Below are 22,410 nucleotides of genomic sequence, written 5' to 3' on the forward strand. Positions count from 1 at the left end.
AATATAGTAGGTATGTATTTTTAACATAAGTATTTGTGATTGGAGTGCCTTTTCAATACAGTGTGACGTAAACCAATTGAGAAATCACAGGGTTCTTATTTATTACATCTAAAATAGCAAACTGCATGTGATTTTTCTCTTCACTGCCTCCTGCCAGAGGCATCCTGGTTGTGATGTTTACCTCTTTTGGCACGTTACTACTGACAACACAAAACAGGTTCAAATATGACCTGTTGCTGTTAATCCCAGAAGCTGTGACAAGTGGGGCTTTCAGCTTTAAAATTTATGAAAGGACATTCCTCTGAGATTCATTGTACCACTCTTAACAGAATTAAAAAATTCCACATATATGCAGTGTATCTTCTGTTGTGCTTCATGCTACAGCCAAAGAACTGGAGTGAAAGTTTTGCGTTTGGGAGGTTAAAGGATATAGTGCATTATACTGTTGAAAGCAGAAGCAAAAACAGATTTTGAGGAGTCACTTTGTCAACTATCTTTTATATTAGGATCTTGATAATACCCAGACTTAAACTATCGTAATTCTTTTCACTTCCAAAACTCAGTCTCTTTATTCTGGTTACTTACTCCTAGTCTTGCATTAGCCAGGATCAAACCAACATAAGAAAAGCAGGGTGTTGCTTTTCCACTTACTCTGTATCAAAAACTGAAAGCCTTCCAGCATGTAATTATTATTACTGGAGCAGCTGCAGTGTAGCACTTGTTTTGACTTGTTGAGCAAGTGCATTTGACTTAGAAGAAGAGTAAACTGAATTAATAACACATGTTTACATATGAATTTTTCAACAAAACACTGGCTATTGAATGAAGACCAGCAATTTCATTAAAACATTTATTTTATCCCATATTTTAGTGTGAAGTAGTAAGAAAGCATCATAGGTAATCTCACACTGTACAGAACACCTGGGAGATTATTCATGAAAAACCAAGCACAATATGCCTCTTTGGTTGAGGCATTTCTTTAGGTCTGTTTCTCTAAAAGTTGCTGGCAGGCACTGTTATACAGTTCCTGGGAACTCTTTCCTGCTCAGGGTGAAGGCTGAAAGCTTTTAATTATTATCTGAGCTGTGATTGTTAAAATAATTCATGAAAAAAACAATTATCCTTTTACATATTCACTTATATTCTACCATGTTTCTGTAATTTCCATTATTTGCCTAGTTGCTGCCTACCACTTAGTAAAGTTAAATACATTGCCTGTACATTCTGAGGGGATTAGAAAGCAGAAATCACATGTTTTCAAAGTCCACCTTAATAATTGTTTTAAACTATTTTGACTTTTTCAAATGTTTGCTTTGTTAATTGGTAAGAATCTATCAGATCTTACTGACAACAAAAATATTAAGAATTTAAAATTTTAGTAATAGAACAGTGCTTTCCCGGTCATTCTCAGAAGAAATAATTCTAAAAGAGTTGGCAAGATATATGAATATTTTAACTTTTTTTTATATAAGGATGGGATATTGAAATACATTTCTGCTATGGGACATAAAGAAAGGAAACCAATATGTGCTTGCAAAAATAATTTAACAATGGTTTTCCTTTTCATTCTTGTTTGAGATTCCATTAGAGTTGCTGAAGGTTTTCTTCATTAACTTTATCTGGACTTGAATTACTATGGAATTCATACATTTCAGTAATTCTGTGCAGTTATCGAGAGGATGTTCTGCCATTAAAAGTCTGCATTCAATAAACAATAGATGATTTTTCTTTTATTGAAACTGCCACTACCTGCACAGTCTTTAAATATTCAAACTGTTCCTAATTTAGTTAAGCAAAATAGCCAAACATTGCTCATTGATGTCAGTAGCTGACCTGACAATAGAGAATTTAGAGAAATAGCTCTAAATTCACAGCTGTGTAACTTGCTTCAGAATATGACCTATCAAGCTTTCTGCTTTGTGTTTTAATAAGAAAGTATATTTTAAGTAAAAGAAATTTATACCATTTTTTCAAACCCACATCTATAAATCTATAATTACTTTAAATACAACCAGTTTAATAATAATAAATACAGAGAAACTCAAATACACAGTACTGCAATAAAGCAGTTCTTAAGAAACAGAATTGTTGCAATGAAAATAGTAAAGTTTCTGTGGACTCACCCTTCCTAATTAAGCAACATTCTCAGTGATTAAGGAAATAGTTTTGCCCCAGTGGGAAGGGGATCAGAATTTCGATTAAGCTTCTGACAAGGTCTTTTGTGTTTAGCTAGGATATGTGTGGAATGTAATTTTGGGGACACCTATTTTCAATCCCTGCCTACATTTTTTCTTAAGGGATCGTAGAATCTTAGAATTGTTTAGGATGGAAAAGACCTTGAAGAGCATAGAGTTCAATCATTAACCTAGAACTGCCAAGTCCACCACTAAACCATGTCCCTAAGTGCCACATCTACATATCTTTTAAATACCTCAAGGGATGGTGTCTCAACCACAGCCCTGGGCAGCCTGTTCCAATGTTTGACAAACCTTTCAGTGAAGAAATTTTTCCTAATATCAAATATAAACCTCTCCTGGTGCAACTTGAGGCCATTTCCTCTCTTCCTATCGCTTGTAGGAGAAGAGACCAAGACCCACCTCACTACAACCTCCTTTCAGGTAATTGTAGAGACCAATAAAATCTCCCCTAAAACTTCTCTTTTCCAGACTAAATAGCCCCAGTTCTCTCAGCTGATTCTCATAAGACTTGTTTTCCAGACCATTCACCAGCTTCATTGCCCTTCTCTAGACCCACTCCAGCAACTCGGTGTCTCTCTCGTAGTGAAGGGCCCAGAACTGAACACAGTATTCAAGGTGCAGCCTCACCAGTGCCAAGCACATGATGATGATGATTTCCCTAGTTCTGCTGGCCGCACTATTTCTGATACAGGCCTGGAAGCTCTTGGCCTTATTGTCTACCTGGGCACGAGCTGGCTCATGTTCAGCCTGCTGTTCACCAACATCCCCAGATCCTTTTCCACCAGGCAGCTTTCCAGCCACTCTTCCTTCTGTTCTTGTGACTCAAATGCAGGACTTAGTACTTTGCCTTGTTAAACCTCATACAATTGGCTTTGGCCCATCAATCCAGCCTGTGTAGATCCCTCTGCAGAGCCTTCCTACCCTCCAGCAGATCAACACTCCCACCCATCTTGGTGTTGTCTACAAACTGACTGACGGTGCACTCCATCCCCTCATCCAGAGCATTGATAAAGATACTAAATAAAACTGGCCCCAGTACTGAGTCCTGGGGAACACTGCTTGTGACCAGTAGCCAACTGGATTTAACTCCATTCACCACCACAGTTTGGGCTTGGCCATCCAGACAGTTTTTTAGCCCGCAAAGAGTGTGCCTGTCCAAACTATGAGTAGCCAGTTTCTCCAGGAGAATGCTGTGGGAAATGGTGTTAAAGCTTTACTGAAGTCTAGCTAGACAACATCCACAACCTTTCTCTCATCCACTAAGCAAGCCACCTTATCACAGAAGGAGATCAGGTTAGTCAAGCCTTGTTGGCCTTCCCCCTGGTTCTTACCTATAAGTACTCAACCCTATTGTCACCATCATCAAGCTCTAGACAATCAAAATACTCCCTAACATACAGGGATGCTCCACCACCTCTCCTTCCTTGTCTATCCCTTCTGAAGAGTTTGTAGCTATCCATTGCAGCACTCCAGCTGTGCATGTCACCTCGTCACGTTTCTGTGATAGCAAACATGTCGTGGCTTTCCTGCTGCACAATGGTTTCCAGCTTATCTTGTTTGCTGCTCTCTGCGTACATTGGTGTAGATGTACTTCAGTTGGTCTATTGATTATGCCACCTTTGGGGGGGGACACACACACGACACAAGCCCCAATTCCTTCATGACCATTCTCAGGTGCTTCACTGTTTCTAACACATGAACACTAGTGCACCCTTTCTCAAACACTGGCATGCTGCTTCAGGCTTATCTTCAGCAAGCCTGGTTTTATCCCTTTCCCCCCTTCAAGTCTAGTTTAAAGCTCTTCCAATGAGCCCTGCGAACTCCTGTGCAAAGATCCTTTTACCTGTTTGTGTCAGGTGAACCCCACCTTCCCCATCTGTCTCCAGCAGACTTGGTGTCATGTAGACCAACCCATGCTTTGCCACCAAGCAGAGGTGTTCCTCAACCTGGACACACCTCCAACAGGTCTGCTTACTGTTGCCATGTAATACCAGTGTAAGAGTGGGGCACAGCTGGCATCTGGCTTCTGGGTGGCAGCATGTTCTCACTGGAGCTCTACCTGGGCAGCTCCATCCATCATGGTGGGTGCAGAGCTTAGAAAGGCCAGGGTTTTCTGTTGGATCCTTATATGTCTGCTCTTGGGCTTTGATTACAGGCTGATCCACTTTGATCAGAGATGAGTTCACAAAAGATCTCAGTTCAGAAGGTGAATTCTGAATATCACCAAGACACATGGGCAGACATGACTGAAGCTTGCGCTGTGTAAGCTTGTGCAACCCCACACCTCAACCTGGGGAGAGAAACGAGTAGGGAAGGGGAGGGTTACTAAATCACATACATCCCCTTACTACTGGCTACAGAATATGCATGGGGGCACCAGCCCCCCTCATGCTGATGTTGAAAATGGGTAAAAAGAAATGCAGAAGACTTGGTACTAAAAGGAGAACAAGCAAGTGAGTGTATGACTCTGAAGCTTTGTAATTAAAATACTCAGCTGATTTGTTATCTAGTAAGTGCCTAATGTTAAATGAATTAAAAAAAAAAAAAAAAGATATATGGGAACAGAATCTCATTTAATTTAATTTTGACCCCCAACCCCTGCATTTCTTCTGTTCAGTGGCCCAAGATGTCACACTGCTGGGCTATTCAGCATCCTGGCATTTAGGATATGGTCACTGAGAGCAGATGGTAAGGTTTGAAATGTCCTTTGACCAAGCAAGAGCTATCTCTTAGTCCTGTTCTCTGCAGCTGCAGATGAGTAAAGGGGAAACGTAGATAAACTCTTCTGTTTTTCTTACTGTATGTGCAAGACAGTTGACCTTTAACAAAAAGAAGTGTCTCTCCACTGACTGTATCAGGCAATCACCTCTGGTGTCTGAAACAATCCTTTAAGGACAGGCAACTATTTTTATCAATTCCAATGCCTAACTCAAAATAGGTTTCCTGAGTCCAGATCAGGATTCTTACCATTCTGTGAACCAGATTAAACCTATAAAAGCAGTAGAGCTTACCCAAGTATTTATATTGTCTGCTTTTTTTTTTTTTTTTTTTAAATAATGACTTTGGCAAAGTATTTTTCATCACACCTGGAGTTTAAAAATACACTTGATTTAAAAGCTTTTTAAGAAGATTGCAGTTCTTATTCAAAGGCCAGTGGGCAGAATGAAAAGGCTGTCATTTACTTCAAAAAAATCTTTGAATTAGATTTTGTGTTTTGAGGACTTCTAGGGTAAAAAGATGAAAGAGATACTTGCTAAGCTTAGGCTAAGTAGCTAATATTCATTTTCTATACTGTAAAAGCCTAAATAAAGTTACAAAGTTTTAAAACACATTTTTAAAAGTCTGTTATCTGGTCTCCTCATCTGAGAATGATGTTCTGATGAATGTGCTTCTTAACTTCTCTCTGTTGTACTTCATTAAAATATTCATACCTCAAACAGCTGTTAAAAAAACATAAATCCTTAATTCTGCTCTAGGATCACATATTTTCTACTATCCACATGCCCTACAAAACCTTTGCTGCCTTATTTGTAAAAAATGAACTATTTTCAGTCGTTTAATAGTGGAGGAGAGCTTGTTTCTAGAATTTGAATGCTGGAGAGAAGAGCAAGAATGAGGTAAACAGCTATTCGGTGTCTGTCTTTTCACAGTAGCACAATAGCTAATTCCTAGGGCCTCTGACCTTTTAGTGTCCTGTAACATAGTACTTGCATTAATCTGTTGCTTATCTGTCACCTACCACATCTGATATTTCCAGCCTCTGCTTTCAATTATCAGTCATTAGGGGCAGCACTGAGTAATTTCAGAAGAAAACGCCTGGAACCTTTGACCTGTTTTTGTCAGATAACCACAAGTGTTCACTGTAGATAAACTATCATTTCATTATATTCAAGATGTAAATGACTGTCGTTTGTAGTGTATCAGCTTACTGTAACCTTTATCACCTTGAAGTGTTTAAAACTGACTAGTTTACTTAGTGCTCATACAAAGAATTCAAACAGTGAAATTCAGTGAGATTAGTGTAAATGGTCCCTGATAGTTATGTGTGGTCTGTTAAGACCCTCTGTTTTGCCTTGGCAAACCGTTTAGTAGTTAAACTATGACATTAAGTTGATTACTGAGGCTTCACTATTTGTGAATCCATTTGGATCCTGGGATCTTGCGCTGTAAAATCAGCTTAAAATCAGCATATCTTTAGTTTGTTCCCTGGTTTGCCAAAGAAGCTTTCACTTTCTCTATGTGTCACCACATACCAACCTCTTCAGGAAAAGCAAAGCACACGTCAGTGGGGAGCAAATCACTACTGAAAGCGCATGACTGATAGTACTTCATGCACTATGACCTAAACATATTGCCAGCACTTTTTAATTTTTTTAAGCTCAGTCAACAGTTAATCAGATATTTATAGCTGAATTGGTACAATACTCATTGCTAAGTGTACTGTCCATCCACATATGTGCATTGTATTTTTCTCCAGAAGACAAACACTTTCATCAATAAAAAATAGTGCATGAAATTTTTTCTTGATTTAAAAAAGCTCCTTTTCCAAAGCATGTTTTTGAGGTAGATTTGTCTTCATTCTTAGAGTTGGGCTTAGTGTTACTACAACATGAATATTTCATCAGTTTGCCACATTGGTGGAAAATATAATTCTTTCCCATTTTACACACTGGTGCTTGTTATATTCCCTTGAGCCATGATTTGTCTGATGTAACCACAGTGCTGCATATATTAGTTTCAGGTGGTATAAAGAACAACATTTTAGAAAGATGATGCTGAGAATCCTGATCAATGAGAGCAAATGAAGAGTATTCTGTTTTTACCTAAAAAAATTATATTCCTCCAATGACTGAAGAAGGATTTCCAGATTTTTCTGGTTTACCAGTTTTTAGATGCTGTGATCAGTCCTATAGAGATGAATTTTGGCAGATGAACTGAGCAAAGCTGGAATGACATGAGAACACTCTGGAAGAACTGAATCCTTAAAAATCTTATCCTGTATTTTTTTGGCTGCTAGTGTTAAAAAGTTCTTGTATGGGAAATAAAAATATTTGAGGCATGGTGCCCCTTATACTTCATGCCCTTTCAGCAGGACAAAGGACCTGAGACATATCCTGCTGAGCATTCACAGTTTTCCCTGACAAGGCATTTATTAGATGCAGAAGTGATCAAGACTTGTGTAGTATTTGTGTATCAAAATACTCAAAATCATGAAATAACATTTCTCTTTTATAACTTGGCTATCATTCTAGCCATTAGTCATTACTGTAACATCACCATCACTGCTTTTTTTAACAGTCTACTTTATAATGTAAGATCTTAACTTGTCTACATTTATAAGAATTGATTTTATGTTTTTTTACATTGGCAGACAGGAATTTGCAGTTAGAGATTCTGGCTTCACCGTGGAGAGTGGGACCTCCCGTTCAGTTTATTGTGGTGGTTAGTGCCTGTTTCCTACAACCCTTCATTTCTGCAGGCTGTTGCCACTCTCAAGGCCTAGCCTGCCTGTAAATTCTGTCTTGCCCAAGGGAATTTTGAACTATTGTCCCTTTCAAATGGCAGTGCTGTCTCTTCCTTGGGGATACACAGAAACACAGATAAGTACTATCTGTTTGAGCTGTAATAATTAATTTTGGGCCCATCAGGAAGCAACTATTAGTATTCTTTCAGCAGTTGTGAGTGGTCCTGAGAGAACCCCACCAATGCTATCACAAAGCATGGTAGAGATTTCTATCCAAACTATAACAGACATGGAGAAAACTGCTGGTTCCAAACTAATGTTACTAATTAGAATGTACTTGTAAGAAACTAGACAAAAGAATACCTCAAACCCAAATAAAAATTAAACAGGCTGAGAGTACTGGCATTTAAACCTTTTATTCAGCGTCTAATTCTCCAAAGCTTACTCATAGTGAATAATGCTTAGTTACCCATGAATGTTGGTAAATAGTTGTTGAATAAATACTAGCCAAAGCTGTCAGAAGGGGTTGCTTTTAAAGGTCTGCTTTTAATAGATTTTTTCATTTTGAAGATTATTGACCTATCTGCTCCATGTTAGCTTTAAAATGCTCAGTTACAACCTTAGAAACTTGCAGCAGACTCTTTGAACCAGAAAAAATCCTCCCTGGTTCAGTGCATTTACATATGCTAATCTCTGCCAAGTTCTCTCCAAAATGAAAGGTTTTACATGGGCATTAAAAAAAAAAAAAAAAAAGAAAAAGAAAAAGAAAAAGAAAAAGAAAACAACCCCCAAACCTCAAGACAGATCTCCATATATATGTCACAGTTTAGAACTGAGCAGGGGAGCTGCTAAATAGACTGTATCCTGTTTCTCTTCAGTAGCAGCCCATTCATCTTCAGGTACAGAGCAGCCAGTTTACATGCTTCTGCCTCTTTTCTGCTATACTTTTTCTACATAGTGTGGGATGGCAAACCCATGTAAGCTAAATACACACTTGAGCCAAATAAACCTCACAGTTAGCAGACAATTTTCCTTTTGTCAGCCAGGAGAAAATTCATTTTCGCTGAAGATAAAGTGTTCTTATATCTTATATATTTCTTTATTTTTTTTTTTTGGTTCTTAAAGGCAACATAGATTTGTAATTTTTTTTAAAATGTATGATAGTGAAAGCAAGGATAGTTTACATTTTTGAAAGGGTGAAAGGGAATTACACTGTAACTGACTAGCTACATGGCCACAGGTGACTGAAATAGTAAGTACTGCTCTGAAAATAATGTAAATACTCTTCCTTCAATAGCTTTCACTTTATTATGTCTGTAACTGTACAAGCTCAACTGGCAAGCTCAAAATGTATTTTTTTTCTTTTAATGCATTTTTAGTTTGTAAGACCGCATACACATTATAATACACGTGTGCAAATACATGTATATAGTCATACGCACAAGCACATACACACTGTGTATGTAGACAAAATTGCTTGTACACATATACATGAACATATAAGTATAAATATACACATATACTGTAATAGCATACATGTTTTCTTATTTATACATGTAATATTCAGTAATTTAAATATGTGCTTTCTCAGAACTGGCATTGTTCTCTCAGATTTGCAGACTGTTAATGGAATAAAATGAGCAGGGCTTATAGGAGGGAGCATGTAGGGGAGCTGGGTGCAGTCATACACATTTAGCTGGTCACCCAAAATGAACCCCAGCTTGGAGTGTTCTGCGCTTTGTCCACCATTAATAAAATAAAACAGCTATTGGACCAGGCAGGAGGAACTTCTCCAGAATTGAGAATTTCTTCTCACAGAGCACAGCTTCTTCATAGGTCAGTGATATGTTACACTGTGGCAGTGGAAACCATTGATCATTTTCCTTTCTACATCCGTAAAATCTGAAGTAGTAATCCTGTAAAATGGGGTTACTAATCAACCAGTACTGTGGCATCTAGTTTCCCTTGCCACATCAAAACACATATTCACTTGCACAAGTCCCCCAGTTAAGGGCCAGAACTGCAGCAGGCAGTGGAATTAGCCCCAGATCAGCTGTAAACTTAAATAATTAATTTATGGAAGTTTAATAAGCTAAATAAACTAAAATCCCCTGTTTATTTCTCCTTAAAATTCTGTGCAATCGTGAACTAAGCAATGACTAGGTTAACTTTTCTATTTTAAACAGTGGCAGTGTCAGAAGCAGTGGGAGCTACATCTGCCCATCCACAGCAGGTTTGAGGGGACTTCTCAAGGCAGGAGTGTGCTCCCTTTGCTGCTGGGGTGCTGCAACCCCTCAGCCCTGACTCATGGCTCCTTCTTCTGACCACTGGCAAGATGACGCTTATGCCATTAGAGTACAACATGTGTTAATTTATATGATGTAACTGCTTCTTATATATGTAATTATCCTAGAACAATATAGTACCACCTCAGAATTTATTACATTAAGTGGAGATGAGCAGCATCCCTCTCATCTGCCTGGTTATTAGCAGCAATTAGTGTTTTCCAGTCATTCATGGCTCTGCCATTACTACTGCTGTGCTTATGACTACACTGAAGTCCTTAATCATTTCACAGCTTTTAGCTTGTCCATATTTCAAGTTATTTTACAACATGCCCCCTTTCTGCTTTTTTTGATATTCTTTCCACTCCAGCTTCTGGAATTTATATAAAAGCCACTGAGGGTTTTTTTCTTTTGAACTGAAGAAACTGGGCTTGTGGAATTTCCTTTAACTGGAAGTATGTCTGGGCTTGGGGTTTTATTATTTGCACAGTTTTTATGTTGTCCTGTTTGTTTACTCTGAAGCACAGGGAATGCTCCATTAATCATGGGAAATGGGCATTTGTTTCACCTCTTTAATTTACGTTCAACTCTTTTTCTCACAGTTGAAAGTGACAAGGACTTCTCCCACCAGCGAAGGCACTACAAAGAATTTCGCTTTGACCTTACTCAGATCCCGCACGGAGAGGCAGTGACAGCAGCCGAATTCCGGATATACAAAGATCGAAGCAACAGCCGCTTTGAGAATGAAACCATTCAGATTAGCATATATCAGATCATCAAAGAGTATCCAAACAGGTAACCTCTTGGCATGAACATATCACATGCTGAATAGCATCTCATGTTTCTATCTTAACTAGGGAGATGATAACTGATCATAAGTGTACCCTCAACAAGGCATCATTGCTATCAATGTGGCTTGTGCAGCATTAATTCCTAAGCAACGACAACAAGCACTGAGCAAGAATAAAACTTATCTTCAATGTAATTTATTCCAGGTTTATGGAGAGTTACAGTCCAATCTCACCAAATAATCTACCCATGAACAGGGGAGTTGAGGGTTCACGTTCTCAGTGGTGAAGTCATATGCACAATTTAAGCTTTTGGATTTGGGAAATGCACTATTTGCTGGCACTGAGCAAATAATGTATTTGTACTTTAAGGTACTATTAGCCAAGATTCACTTAGCTCCTTAAATGCATACAGATTATTCAATTTTGTTTACTTTTGGAGGAGTATGGCTTTTTTGCATGTGCTTTAATATTTTGAAGAATGTAATTAAAAGATAAAAGCCATGCACTAACTTTAAGATGACATATGCGTACTTCACACACGCTGCTCACCATCACTGAGAATTGAAATAAATCATAGAATTGTTTAGATTGGAAAAGATGCTTAACATCGTTGAGTCCCACCATAAACTTAACACTGCCAAGTCCACCACTAAACCATGACCCTAAGAGCCACATACGATATTACATATGAGGAAATCTCTGAATCTGAGTTTGCAGAACTCTGTGTGTGATGTATTTCCACTACTCTACAAGACCTGAGTGAACGCCTAGATTTTGCTAGGCAAAATAACAAAATACCTGGAAATTTCTATTGAAAACTAGTAGCAATTCCAAGATACTTCTTAAAAAAGCTACATACACCCAAAATTTGTGTTTTGAAATTAGATTAGCTTATTTTTTTTCTCAGAAAAGTGTGGGGGGAAGGTTTTGTTTTGAAATAAACAAAAACTCTCCCTCATGTTGGAACAGGTAAAACATTTCTATCCTAGGCATGTTTAACAAAAGCAAAGCAAATGGCAGTCTAAACTTGCAGAGTATTCTGGAGAAAAAAAAGAAAAGCCCCATCACCAGTTAGCTTGAAGGCTGTGCCAGAGTTCAAATATCTTTTCTTCCCACAGAAAGATGAGCTTGTATCTTCAGGTGAGACCTCTGAACATCAAGTATTAAAATATTTATGGCAATAAACAGGGAATCATTTTATATCAGTGGAGCAGAACCAATAGGAGGGAAAACACTCTCCTTCCAGAATACTTTCTGTGCTCTTGGTAAATTTAGGGATGAAGATAACTGTGGGATATTTTAATCTCTGTCTTCAGCTTGCAAAAATTCTTTTGATATAAGTTCTAAAAGAAACTTCTTGGAGGAAGGAACTAAGCAAGAAGGAATAAACCATATCTTTTTAAAGAACACAGACCAAGGCCGGGGTGATGAAAGCTCTTCACCTGAAAATTTAGACTTTTTTAAAGCACTAATGGGATAAGTTCATTTTTCTAACACATTTGATGTATTTTTTCCCCTTTTTTTTCTTTTTTAAAGTTTCACACTAGGTGGTTTCTATTATCTGTCAGAGAAAGCATACCCGCTTACTACTCTGAAGCAAGATCACAATTTAATATTATCTCACTTGTTAAAATGACAGCTGTCCCTGAGAAACCATTAAAATGCTCTTGATTTCTTTCAGTACATAAACATAAATTTAAAAATGTTTTGTATTTTCATTTATAAACATAAAAGACCCATGTCTTCTAGTGGAAGCATGATGCTAGGTAGGGGGACATGCCACTCATTTGATTTCACCAGTAGAACTACAGAAGCGTCAGATATAAACAAACTGTTTCCCTCCTGTTGTTGAGTTTGAGAGTCTGTCTCATATATGGAGTATATAGAGGCAAATGTCTTAGTGGAACAGGATGGGAGACCATAAGCTCTTCACAGTTCAAATTAGAAACAAAGAGCTTTTCCCACAAGCTTCTGGACACCTCCAGACAGAAGAGTTCCCAAGAATATTTTTTCTTTTTCTTTTTTTTTTTTTTTCCCAAGGTTTTGTTTGTTTGTTTGTTTGTTGTTGTTTTTTTTTTAATAGAGCTACAGTTTTTTCTTCAGGGCCTAGACATATTAGTGTTATTCTTGACTTTTTTACCTCGGGTTTCCCCTACAGACATACATGAGATTTTAGGTAAAAAACTTTCAGCAGCTGAAACTGCAGAATGTGAGGATAAGAGGAGGGTGGTGAGGCCAGAGGTGGCTGCCTAGAGAAACTGTGGATGTCCCATTCTTGGAAGTGTTCAAGGCCAAGTTGAAAGGGACTTTGAGCAACCTGGTCTAGTGGAAGGTGTCTGTGCTCACAGCAGGGCTGGAACTGGATGATCTTTAAGGTTCTTTCCAACCCAAACCATTCTGTGATTCTCTAATTTGCCACACTCCTTAATAGTGCCGTACCACAGCAAAACTACTAGGTTTGGCCCTACTCATCCACCCTTTTTTGCTTTGAACAGGAAACATGGGTGTCTGACAGGGTTCTGCTATGCTTTCAGGCAAGGAGTTACCAGGGTTTAGTGTTTCCGAGTTGCAGATAAGGATTATGTTGTAGTCTTGGACATTTTTCTGTCTCTGCGATAGCATGGCCACTGAAGTGTGTGTATTGGATTTGGTTGAAGTTGAAAATACAGTCTTTGGGATTTTCTATTTGTTCTAAGGAAACATGTAAAGCACAGCTTATGGCAAGGCAAACTTTCCTATGCAGCCCTGCCAATGTACTCCTACCCAGATCTTTTCTCATGACGAAAGTAACACAGTCCAACAGGCCAAATCCTTGTTCATGATCTGGTGGCAGCTAGCCACTAATTTAACTGAACCCCAAGGATTCTTCTCACGTTAGGGAATCCTCAAGTGACATTAAGACACTAAAGCAGCTTTCTGGAATGAGGCAAGATGTGAAGCAGCATCATGGGGATGGCCTATTACATAGTAATTGTGATTTGATCTGGTCAAAAACTTCACAGGGTTTCAATATATATTGATGGTTTATTCCACCTTTACTTTCTTAAGTGACCCAGGAGATGTGGAGCTTCTTAGACATACTGCCCAGAGCCTCTGTGGTGGAATTCTTGACTGTGGTATCATTTCTGCTGTAGACAACTGGCCATCTGGGACCAGACTGAGATCACTAAACATAAACAGCATCCATTAAGGCAAAGCCAATCAGCTGTATTCTGCCTGAATGTGTTCACTGTTGCATTTCAGGCTATTTAAGGCATAATGCCTTACTTTTTTATTATGTGTTGTAGGCTATTTTTTAAATAGAAATATTTTTTAAAATTAGAGCCAAAATTTGCAGCTGTTTTTTATTTTAAGTGTGATCATTTCATTTTCACAGAATAAAGGAGAATTTTAAAATGAAAAACATCACAAAATATGAATATGAATATGAATATGAATAACACCAGCTAATCAGGGAAACCTGACCTCAGGGATCAGGTTTTCACCCCATGTTTGTATCAATTATGAATTTAATATTTTTTCCCTGACAAGTAGTTTGAATTTCTTTAGCAAATTGCAGTTCTGTGGGCTAAAGCATAAACACTGGAGAAATTTTCTTTATTCTACTATGCGTTCTCAAGAATCGGTTCTAGTTTTTTTTTAGGTACTCACAACTAATTTTTGTTTCATTTGCTGAGTCAATAGGTAAGAACCATCTGCCTCTTTTAGTCTGTTGCCTTAGCTAGGTCACTATGTTTCTAGGAAGGTAGACAACAAGCTTGACATATCAATGCCAAAGACACTGCAGTGTGAGTTTCTGCTACAGTACAAAGTAATAAAGTCACATTAAGAAGAGATCCACAGAGGAAACTTGTCTTTTATAGTGGTTTCTGGACTGCATCATTAGTAGTGTGTCGTCCTGATTTGGCATATGAGACACTGTGCATCCTGACTTTTGAGAACGTTTTGTATCCGTCCCAGCAAAAGCTAGACCTGAAAGAATCTATATGGGAAAACAATTCTGTATCCTAGGAAGAAATAAGACAAATGTGAAATTATAACACTGTGATACTGTACTATCTTATATTCCAAACAATTTTGCAGTTTTTTATTAAATCTACTAATAGATACACGAAATATTTATAAATAAGCATTTTAAAAACTGTCACATTCAGAATTAAACTTTTCAGCTTTAAAGTTCTGATAAAACTGCTTATTAGAGAAAAAAGTTGGCATTTAAGACTCCAGAGAGTACTATTTATGAGCTTGTGGTACGTTGTTAATTTGTTCAGTGCTAGCATAGCAGGTCAGGCTCCTTTGAATTGTAAGACTGTTTTCATGTTAGCTCCAGAGGGAGAACATATGTTTTCTTCTCGTGTGGTCATTAGCACAGTTCTACTAGAATGGAAGTGGTAAGAGCCCACCAAAAGATTACCCTTTAACAGAAGGAAAAAGGCAACTTGAAAGAAAGCCCTTTCAATTTTCTTAAAAGTCAAACCAAAAAAAACCAACTCTGTTATATTTTCTGAGCTCCGTAACCCAATTCTACAGCTACTTCTCACATGTAAGTAAACATAGGCTTGTCGTAGCTCATTTGGTTTTATGTACCTGAGTGTTGAACAACCACAGTTTTAAGAGCTACATGAGAAGTTTCTTTCAGTGTCAGACCTTCTAGGTGCATTTACAGTGTTTAGTCTAGCTAAGACAGTAACTTCCTACAGTTGTGATTAAGCAGCATAAAAATACAGTGACAGGACCATCGTAAATTAAAACACACTTTTTAGATGCAAAACTTATTATTCCTGTCTTACCTCTTTAAGCATACATTCATTCTCTCTGTAAGGTAATAATACTATTCTGAGGTCTGTATAGTCCAAGTCTGTCTTTAGTTGACATGGACAATCAAAATTTTGAATATAATATTTTTTCTTGTATATTATTGTTTTGATTATTATTTATGGCAGAAAAGAAATAGGTTTCTATAACTCTAGATTTAGGTTTAAAAAGCTAAATGTTGAAAACAGTTTTTAATAATGCATGCTGCTTTGTAGAAACATGTAAACTGAAACTGATGAGAGTTAAATATCTTGGGTTTAGTGCCGTCATTGTAGTAAATTATTTGTACTACAGATGTGGTTCTGGAACCAATTGTGTCAGGAGATACGTGAAAACAGAACAAATAAATGATCCATGCTAAACATTTAGTAACACAATTATACTAACTCCCCTGAGCAGTCCTTCTGAATTAGTGGAATATTTCATGGGAATAAATTTCAGAATATACTGGGGAACTGAGGGTTAAAATGTAATAATTGCATTATTGAATAGGTATAAAATTTCTACTTTGTTACAGAGACTTATTTTCTAAACATCTGTACTAACATGAAACTGTCTGAGCTGTAATCTATTCAAGTTTTGTCATAGCTGCTGTCATATGTTATTAATAACAGATTTCTGTTTTAGCAATGCTATGACTTTGAATTTTAGCTGAAAATGGAACATGACTTTGACATTTTTTGTCTTTTACACTGAATGGCTTATAGAAGTTAATCATCCTGAGACATTCTAATGCTGAAAGATCAATGCTTTATACACAGCCTCAATTAATACTTTTTGTATTTATATCAGGAAGCTGGGTTTTTCATATTTTCCAGAGCTGTAGTTTTTACATGCTGAGACTCATTTCAGAAAGGCCTCTCATGGGAAATACCTGTATTTTATTAACAATTACATGTTAGCCACAGCACATGCTGTACTGTGTAGTGAGGGTATGTCATAGAATCTTAGAACCAGAGAATATTTTAGGCTGAAAAAGACCTTTAACCTTACTGAGCATGTCAAAGGATTATTCGTTTGGACTCCAGGAAGTTATTGTCAGCAAGGAAATTAAGGCAAAAAATAATAATATTTGAAAACTTTAACTCTATTTTCTTTAACTTAGGGATGCAGACTTGTTCCTGTTAGATACAAGAAAGGCTCAAGCTTCTGATGTGGGCTGGTTTGTGTTTGACATTACTGTGACCAGCAATCACTGGGTGATTAATCCACAGAACAATCTGGGCTTGCAACTCTGCGCTGAAACTGGGGACGGTAAGATCGTAACTGTAGATCGTAAAGCTGTATGTGCTCTTGTCATCTCTTCCTAGAAATCTCTTATGGATGGGTGTTTTTTCTAACCTGAGTGACAATTTACTGAGAATTTATAAGCAAAGAACACAAGTCTTATCCTGCTGTAGCTATAGTCTGCAAACTTTCTATTACTCTTAATTCTGTACAGTGTGGCAATTCTAAAGCTAACTGAATCAAATTAAATTAAATGAAATTTTGGATAATATCTCCTACATAAAAAAATGAAGTTCCATTTTAATGTTCTTCTGCTGGTGATTCAGGAAATTCAGGAGATTTGCAGAATTTTTGTTTTAGAAAGTTTCAAATAACTTTCTGGGCTGAATCACAGACAAAGCTGTAAAAAAACCTCGGGACAGTTCAGGAGGGATCTCACGGCCAGTGGTACTGTTGTTGGAGAAAGATTAACAATGGAGTAATGGGGGAACTGGTTATCTATAATTTGGGAGAAAAAAAAATTCTAATTTTCTTATCTTGAAATGGGTTAAAAGTTTGAAATCTTGAAGATTTTAATTGGCTGAAAATTAGAAAGAACATTGTCAGAATTGAAGTCAGCTGTGTGTTTTTTAGTACAAATTTACTGAGCTACTACATTATTCACAGTTATGCTCTCCAGTAAAAAGTGAAAATGCATCTCAATGCAAAATAATATTTTTAGAAGAAATGTTCTTTACTTAGACTTCTTTAGAAAGTAATAAAAAGAGACTTATATACTGTTTTTTATGTGATGGTTCACTTAATCCATACTACTTTACAAGCAAACTTTCAGATTTAGCTCTTTCTTGTCAAAAAGCTTTTTATGTCAAAGGTCAAGGGATCTATGATGCTAGTTAATTTAAACCTTAGCTGACATAATGTTAATGAGTAGCAGAAGAAACCCTGGTGTAAGGATTAATATTTTTTTCTTCTTTCTTTGTTCTGGCTACATTTTCTCATTGTTTTTGATCTGAATTCTCCCTCAGGCTCAGCTGGGCTATGAACAAAGCCTCTCATACTTTTCCAGCAAGTGCCCTGGCTGCTGGAGAATTATGCAAAAACTACCCTCCTTTAGGCATGATGCTTAAAAAGGGAGTTGTCGGGCTTGAACCAGAGCAGATGACCATTTCATCTAATACTGCCTAGATTCTCAGACTGCAGTCAGTGAGAAAGGGAGGCAGCAATGCAAAGTAGATCACGTTGCTGCTGCATTCAAGCAGCCTTCAAAAGCACCACACCTGATCTTAGGCTGTATGCAGAGCAGCTCTGTTAGCGTGGTTTTGTGAGGCCATTTTTAAGCTCTTCAAATTCTGGAGAGGTGACACCTCCGTCAGGCATCCAAATTAGGTGGACTGGCTTCTCGCCAGATTTCCTGCTCCAGAATAAACTTCATCCTTGACTTTTTTTCCAGGAGACTCAAATACAGAAATTCTTGAAAATTAAATATCCATGAAAGGCATTCATTAAGAAACCTTGGAACCAGCAATTTGTTGGTTCTAGCCTCAAAATTATATTCATTCAGTAAACAGCAGAAAAGTTTGTATGGGTAAAAGGAAACCTTTAGGTTAATACACTGAAGAAATTGTAAAAGAATAGTTTATGTAAATATTTCCCATGTCCTACTCCCAAGATCAGAAAGGTGAGAGTTAATTTTCTATTTTAAATTCCAAAGCCACAAGCAGCTTTACCTTCTACACCTCACTGAATTTTTCAACACAGCTGCTCCAGTGAGGAGGGAATTCCCCTCTTCCCTCACTTCCTTTTCAGTTTATCCATGCAAGAAGAGTGCTCTTCTATGGGCTAATGCTTTCAAAACTATAGGGAAGACCTGTGCTGTACCACTTCAGCTTAGCATAAGGGAAGTCTTCCTTTCATGCCCTTACAATTTTGCTCTTAAGGCTTTAATTATTTTATTGGGTTGCTGTTACTTCTGAAAGCTATTAGAAACACCAGCCTTTGAATGACACATTTGTGTACAGACAGAACATGAATTTTTATACATGACTCAGTACGTAGTGGATTCAGTCTGTAACCCAGAGAATCCCACTCACCTTCCCTCCAACTAGTTTTCAATGTAAGCTCAGAGACTGACTCAGATCAGTCAAAAATCCTTCCCTTGGCTTAAATGAATTTTAGACCATACAGGACTGAAGAACATTTCTTCATGCTTCCAGCTCTCCACTGAGATTATGGGAGGTAGAGGAGTTATGCCCTCATAACTGGAGAGACATTTATGATGAGACCTGATCTGTTAACCTTTCAATTGCAACAGATCATTAAACTAAACGGGATTCTGTTAAGTCAGAGGATCCCTGTTTTAGGTATTCAGGTGCTGTAAACACATACTAATTTTTATATTTATTCATACAAAATCTTTGAAAGGGATTGCCAATAATTACTGAGACTCCAGGGTTCTACTATATTGCTATCATCACCATTAACAATAATCTTTCTTAAACTTATCTTTCAGTGACTTTTTGCATGCAATTACTTGTGTAGAGAGATTTGTTTGGTCATCCCTGAATATGGTGTATAAACAATAATAATAATAATGTCTACATGAGGAATAGAAGAATTTGTAACTATTTAATACAGCTGTGATAAAAACAACTCTGGAAGAACGTCTAGTTGTTGTAATTCATATTCCCCCGCCCTTTGAAAATGCTGCAAAAGTACAAAAAGCCACATGACATTGGAATGTGTTTTTTCTTTAAGACAGTATTTGATATCATACGTCTCATTTTAGCATGAAATGTAGACTTTTTCTCTTAATGGGACATTTTATTTTGAACAGTAAGAATAAAGGTTTGCATGACACATATGGAAGCTGTCAACATATAATGCACTGTTTCCCTAGGGCTGTGGTAAATTAAGGATCAGGTTTTTTTGATTCTCTTTTTTAATGTCTCCTCAACATTCTGCAGCATCCCCTATTGGTTGATTCCCTCCTTTTGACACCAAAACTCTCCTTAGTGTTTCAAATGGGAGGTGATCATTTTCACACTGATGGAAGTGCTGGTGTTAGATGAATTGTAGCATAAAATCAATGCAGATGCAGAAACAATTTGAAAAGCTCCACACAATACGTTTCCTGTATATATAACATATGTCTCCTAAGACTTAAAACATGTTCCAGTGAATCAGCACCTTTGTATTAACATTAAATATTTTTATAATTGGGAGTTAGCAACAGTTTAAACATCGCTTTACTGAAAGAGTATGAATAACTGCGAAAGTATTCCTTTTGCTGTTTATATCATTGCTGAAGAGACCCTAGTGTTGTCTACCGAAAATTGGAGAGGCAGATAATGTGTAACGGTGGCTACTGATCTATAGAATAAAAGATATTCCAAATACACAGCTCTTGATACAACATCTTGGGTAGCCCCTGTATCCATGCAGTTTTGTGCCTTTTCTTATATTACTGCAGCTCTCAATTATTTTCCATCCAGCTGCACATCAGATGGGAAGAAACTGGTGGCAACTTTGAGAAGTCCAAGCTTGCTAAGGTGATTTCTGTTACCAAACAGTCCTATGTAAGGTTTCTTTGGGCTTTCCTGCTCTTTGAGACTCTTACTTCAGGTATTTCTTTTTTTCCTCAGAGCAAAGGGAAACGAAAGAAGTAGGTTCCTTGATAACGTGTGAAGCCTGGGGAAGGCAAATTCTCTCTCCAGCACATATTCATATGGGTGCACTTGGGCATGTATCACCTGGAAGGATGTTTGGCTCCTAATCCTACATGCTGCAGGAAGGACTGGCGAGGTCCTTCTCCAGTGATAATGGGGAAGGCATTAAGAGACACTTTCTTTTTTTTAGCCTCTCCTTCTTTCAACCTTGGCCTTGCAAGGTCACTTGGTCCTTCTCCTTTCAGAGAAGCAGCGTATCCACATTCTCTACACTGCAGAGGGAGGCTGGCTTGTTTTCAACTCATAGCAACCTGTGGAAGCACCCTTGCTTCTTCAGGTAGTTGGCTGCACACTTTACATGTGTCATAAAGGCTGTGGCCTTGCCTTTATGACACTAAATGTTATCAATCTCATCTGAATGTTGCCCCCAGTCAATCTTGGCATCTAATGGCCTCCAGAGCCATCAGTGTTCTGGAAGGTGCTGCTGGGTTGTTATACTGAAGTCTCTTGGTGCATCTGGTATTTACAAGACAAAGTATCAAAAGTGAGTTCACCTTCATTAGTATCCTTAGAGTAGGGGAATATAGGATTTATAATGATATATATATGGACCTTGGCAGGCAATAGGTCTGCCTAAATTCTGAGCCATCTGGAAGCTGTATAGCCATGTTAACACAGCGCTGAACCCGAGCTAATATATCCTGCCCCTCAGCAGGTTTTATTAGCTTGGGCTCAAGCACTGCCTAAGTACAGCTACATGAGTTCTGGTTCAGAGCTGACTTTGGCCAATGTTGCACTAGTAAATTGACCAGGAATACTGTGGTGTGAAACAAGCTGGAGGGATGACTCTTTCAGTCCCCAAAACAGGATGACCCCATGGTATTCTCCCCCTGGGAGGGGTCCCTGCAGACACTGCCTTGGGGTGCTGGGGACTCTGCAGTGCAGTTGGCATAGGACTTAAGTGCACCAGGAGCACCCTCGCACCCTGAGCAGAGCAGATGACTCAGCTCCAGCACCCGGGTGTGATCTCGGGCACTCTTTAATTTACTCAGATAGGTGTAACTCCTGTTTCCAGCTGGGTCAGGAACGCAGCCAGCATTTTCTTGTGTCTGCTTGTAGCAAGAGATGTGAATGCACCCTTTGTCAATAAGGGCACACTTGAACCAGGAGTTTCAGGGAGGTGAGATGGGCTCCTGCCACCACTGCATGCTGGTGTGTAGTGGTCTTGATTATGTAGCTGTGCACATCTCCCTCCATCCTGCTTCCCAGACAGATGAAAGATACATCTACTTGTCAGCACCAGTATTTTAGAGATACTGGCGTTTGTGTTTCATTTCATTCTGAAGACTTTTATCCTTTTTATTCTTTGGTGGATGACCAATTAATGTAATCTCTCTCTGTTTTATTGCCTTCCTGAACACATTTTTAACTGTGCAGAAAAGCCCTGGGACACCCACAAACCATTCACAATTTAAATACATTAAATTGGCAGGATAAATCAAGCACTTAGGAAGTGTATTTGTGCACGATTACGTCTGAATTTTTATGTAAACATACATGGTATTGCCACATCATACAGCAGACCATGGTTCCTAACGTTTCAAAATGCTTTCTTCGAGAGCTTTATGAATACCAAAATCAACACAACAACAGCCCTTCAACTGAATTAAATAAAACCAATATAACCAAACAAACATTGAACCTTTTTTTTTTTGACTAAAGCTGTGAAGCCTAAGAAATGCAGAGCAAACCATACAACACCACTCATTTTTCAGAATTCCTTAAAGCCTTCAGGAAGAAGAAGAGTTAATAAAACACATGAAGCTGGTTTCAAAAGCATATTTTATGTTGATACAGATAAATGGGCCCACCAAAGGAAAAGTTCACATAGCAGTTTATGTAGATGATACAATAGAAACAGTATAAAATACTGTTTGGAGTGTTGATGGTGTCTTATATGTGGAC

At 37.9% G+C, this 22,410-nt stretch overlaps 1 protein-coding gene across 2 annotated transcripts in view; it reads left to right on the forward strand.

The window, feature by feature from the left end:
- BMP5 (bone morphogenetic protein 5) overlaps nt 1–22,410 on the forward strand; it is a 59,026-nt gene that overhangs the window by 15,481 nt on the left and 21,135 nt on the right. For both annotated transcript variants that reach the window (XM_062626144.1, XM_062626145.1), the window contains exons 2-3: nt 10,550–10,742; nt 16,659–16,807. In XM_062626144.1, coding sequence (XP_062482128.1) covers nt 10,550–10,742; nt 16,659–16,807 — 342 coding nt within the window. The remainder of the gene's footprint in view (nt 1–10,549; nt 10,743–16,658; nt 16,808–22,410) is intronic.

The sequence above is a fragment of the Pezoporus occidentalis genome, unplaced genomic scaffold (assembly GCF_034315485.1).
Source record: "Pezoporus occidentalis ecotype Australia unplaced genomic scaffold, CSIRO_AGI_Poc_V1 ctg29, whole genome shotgun sequence".
Classification (NCBI taxonomy): domain Eukaryota; kingdom Metazoa; phylum Chordata; class Aves; order Psittaciformes; family Psittacidae; genus Pezoporus; species Pezoporus occidentalis.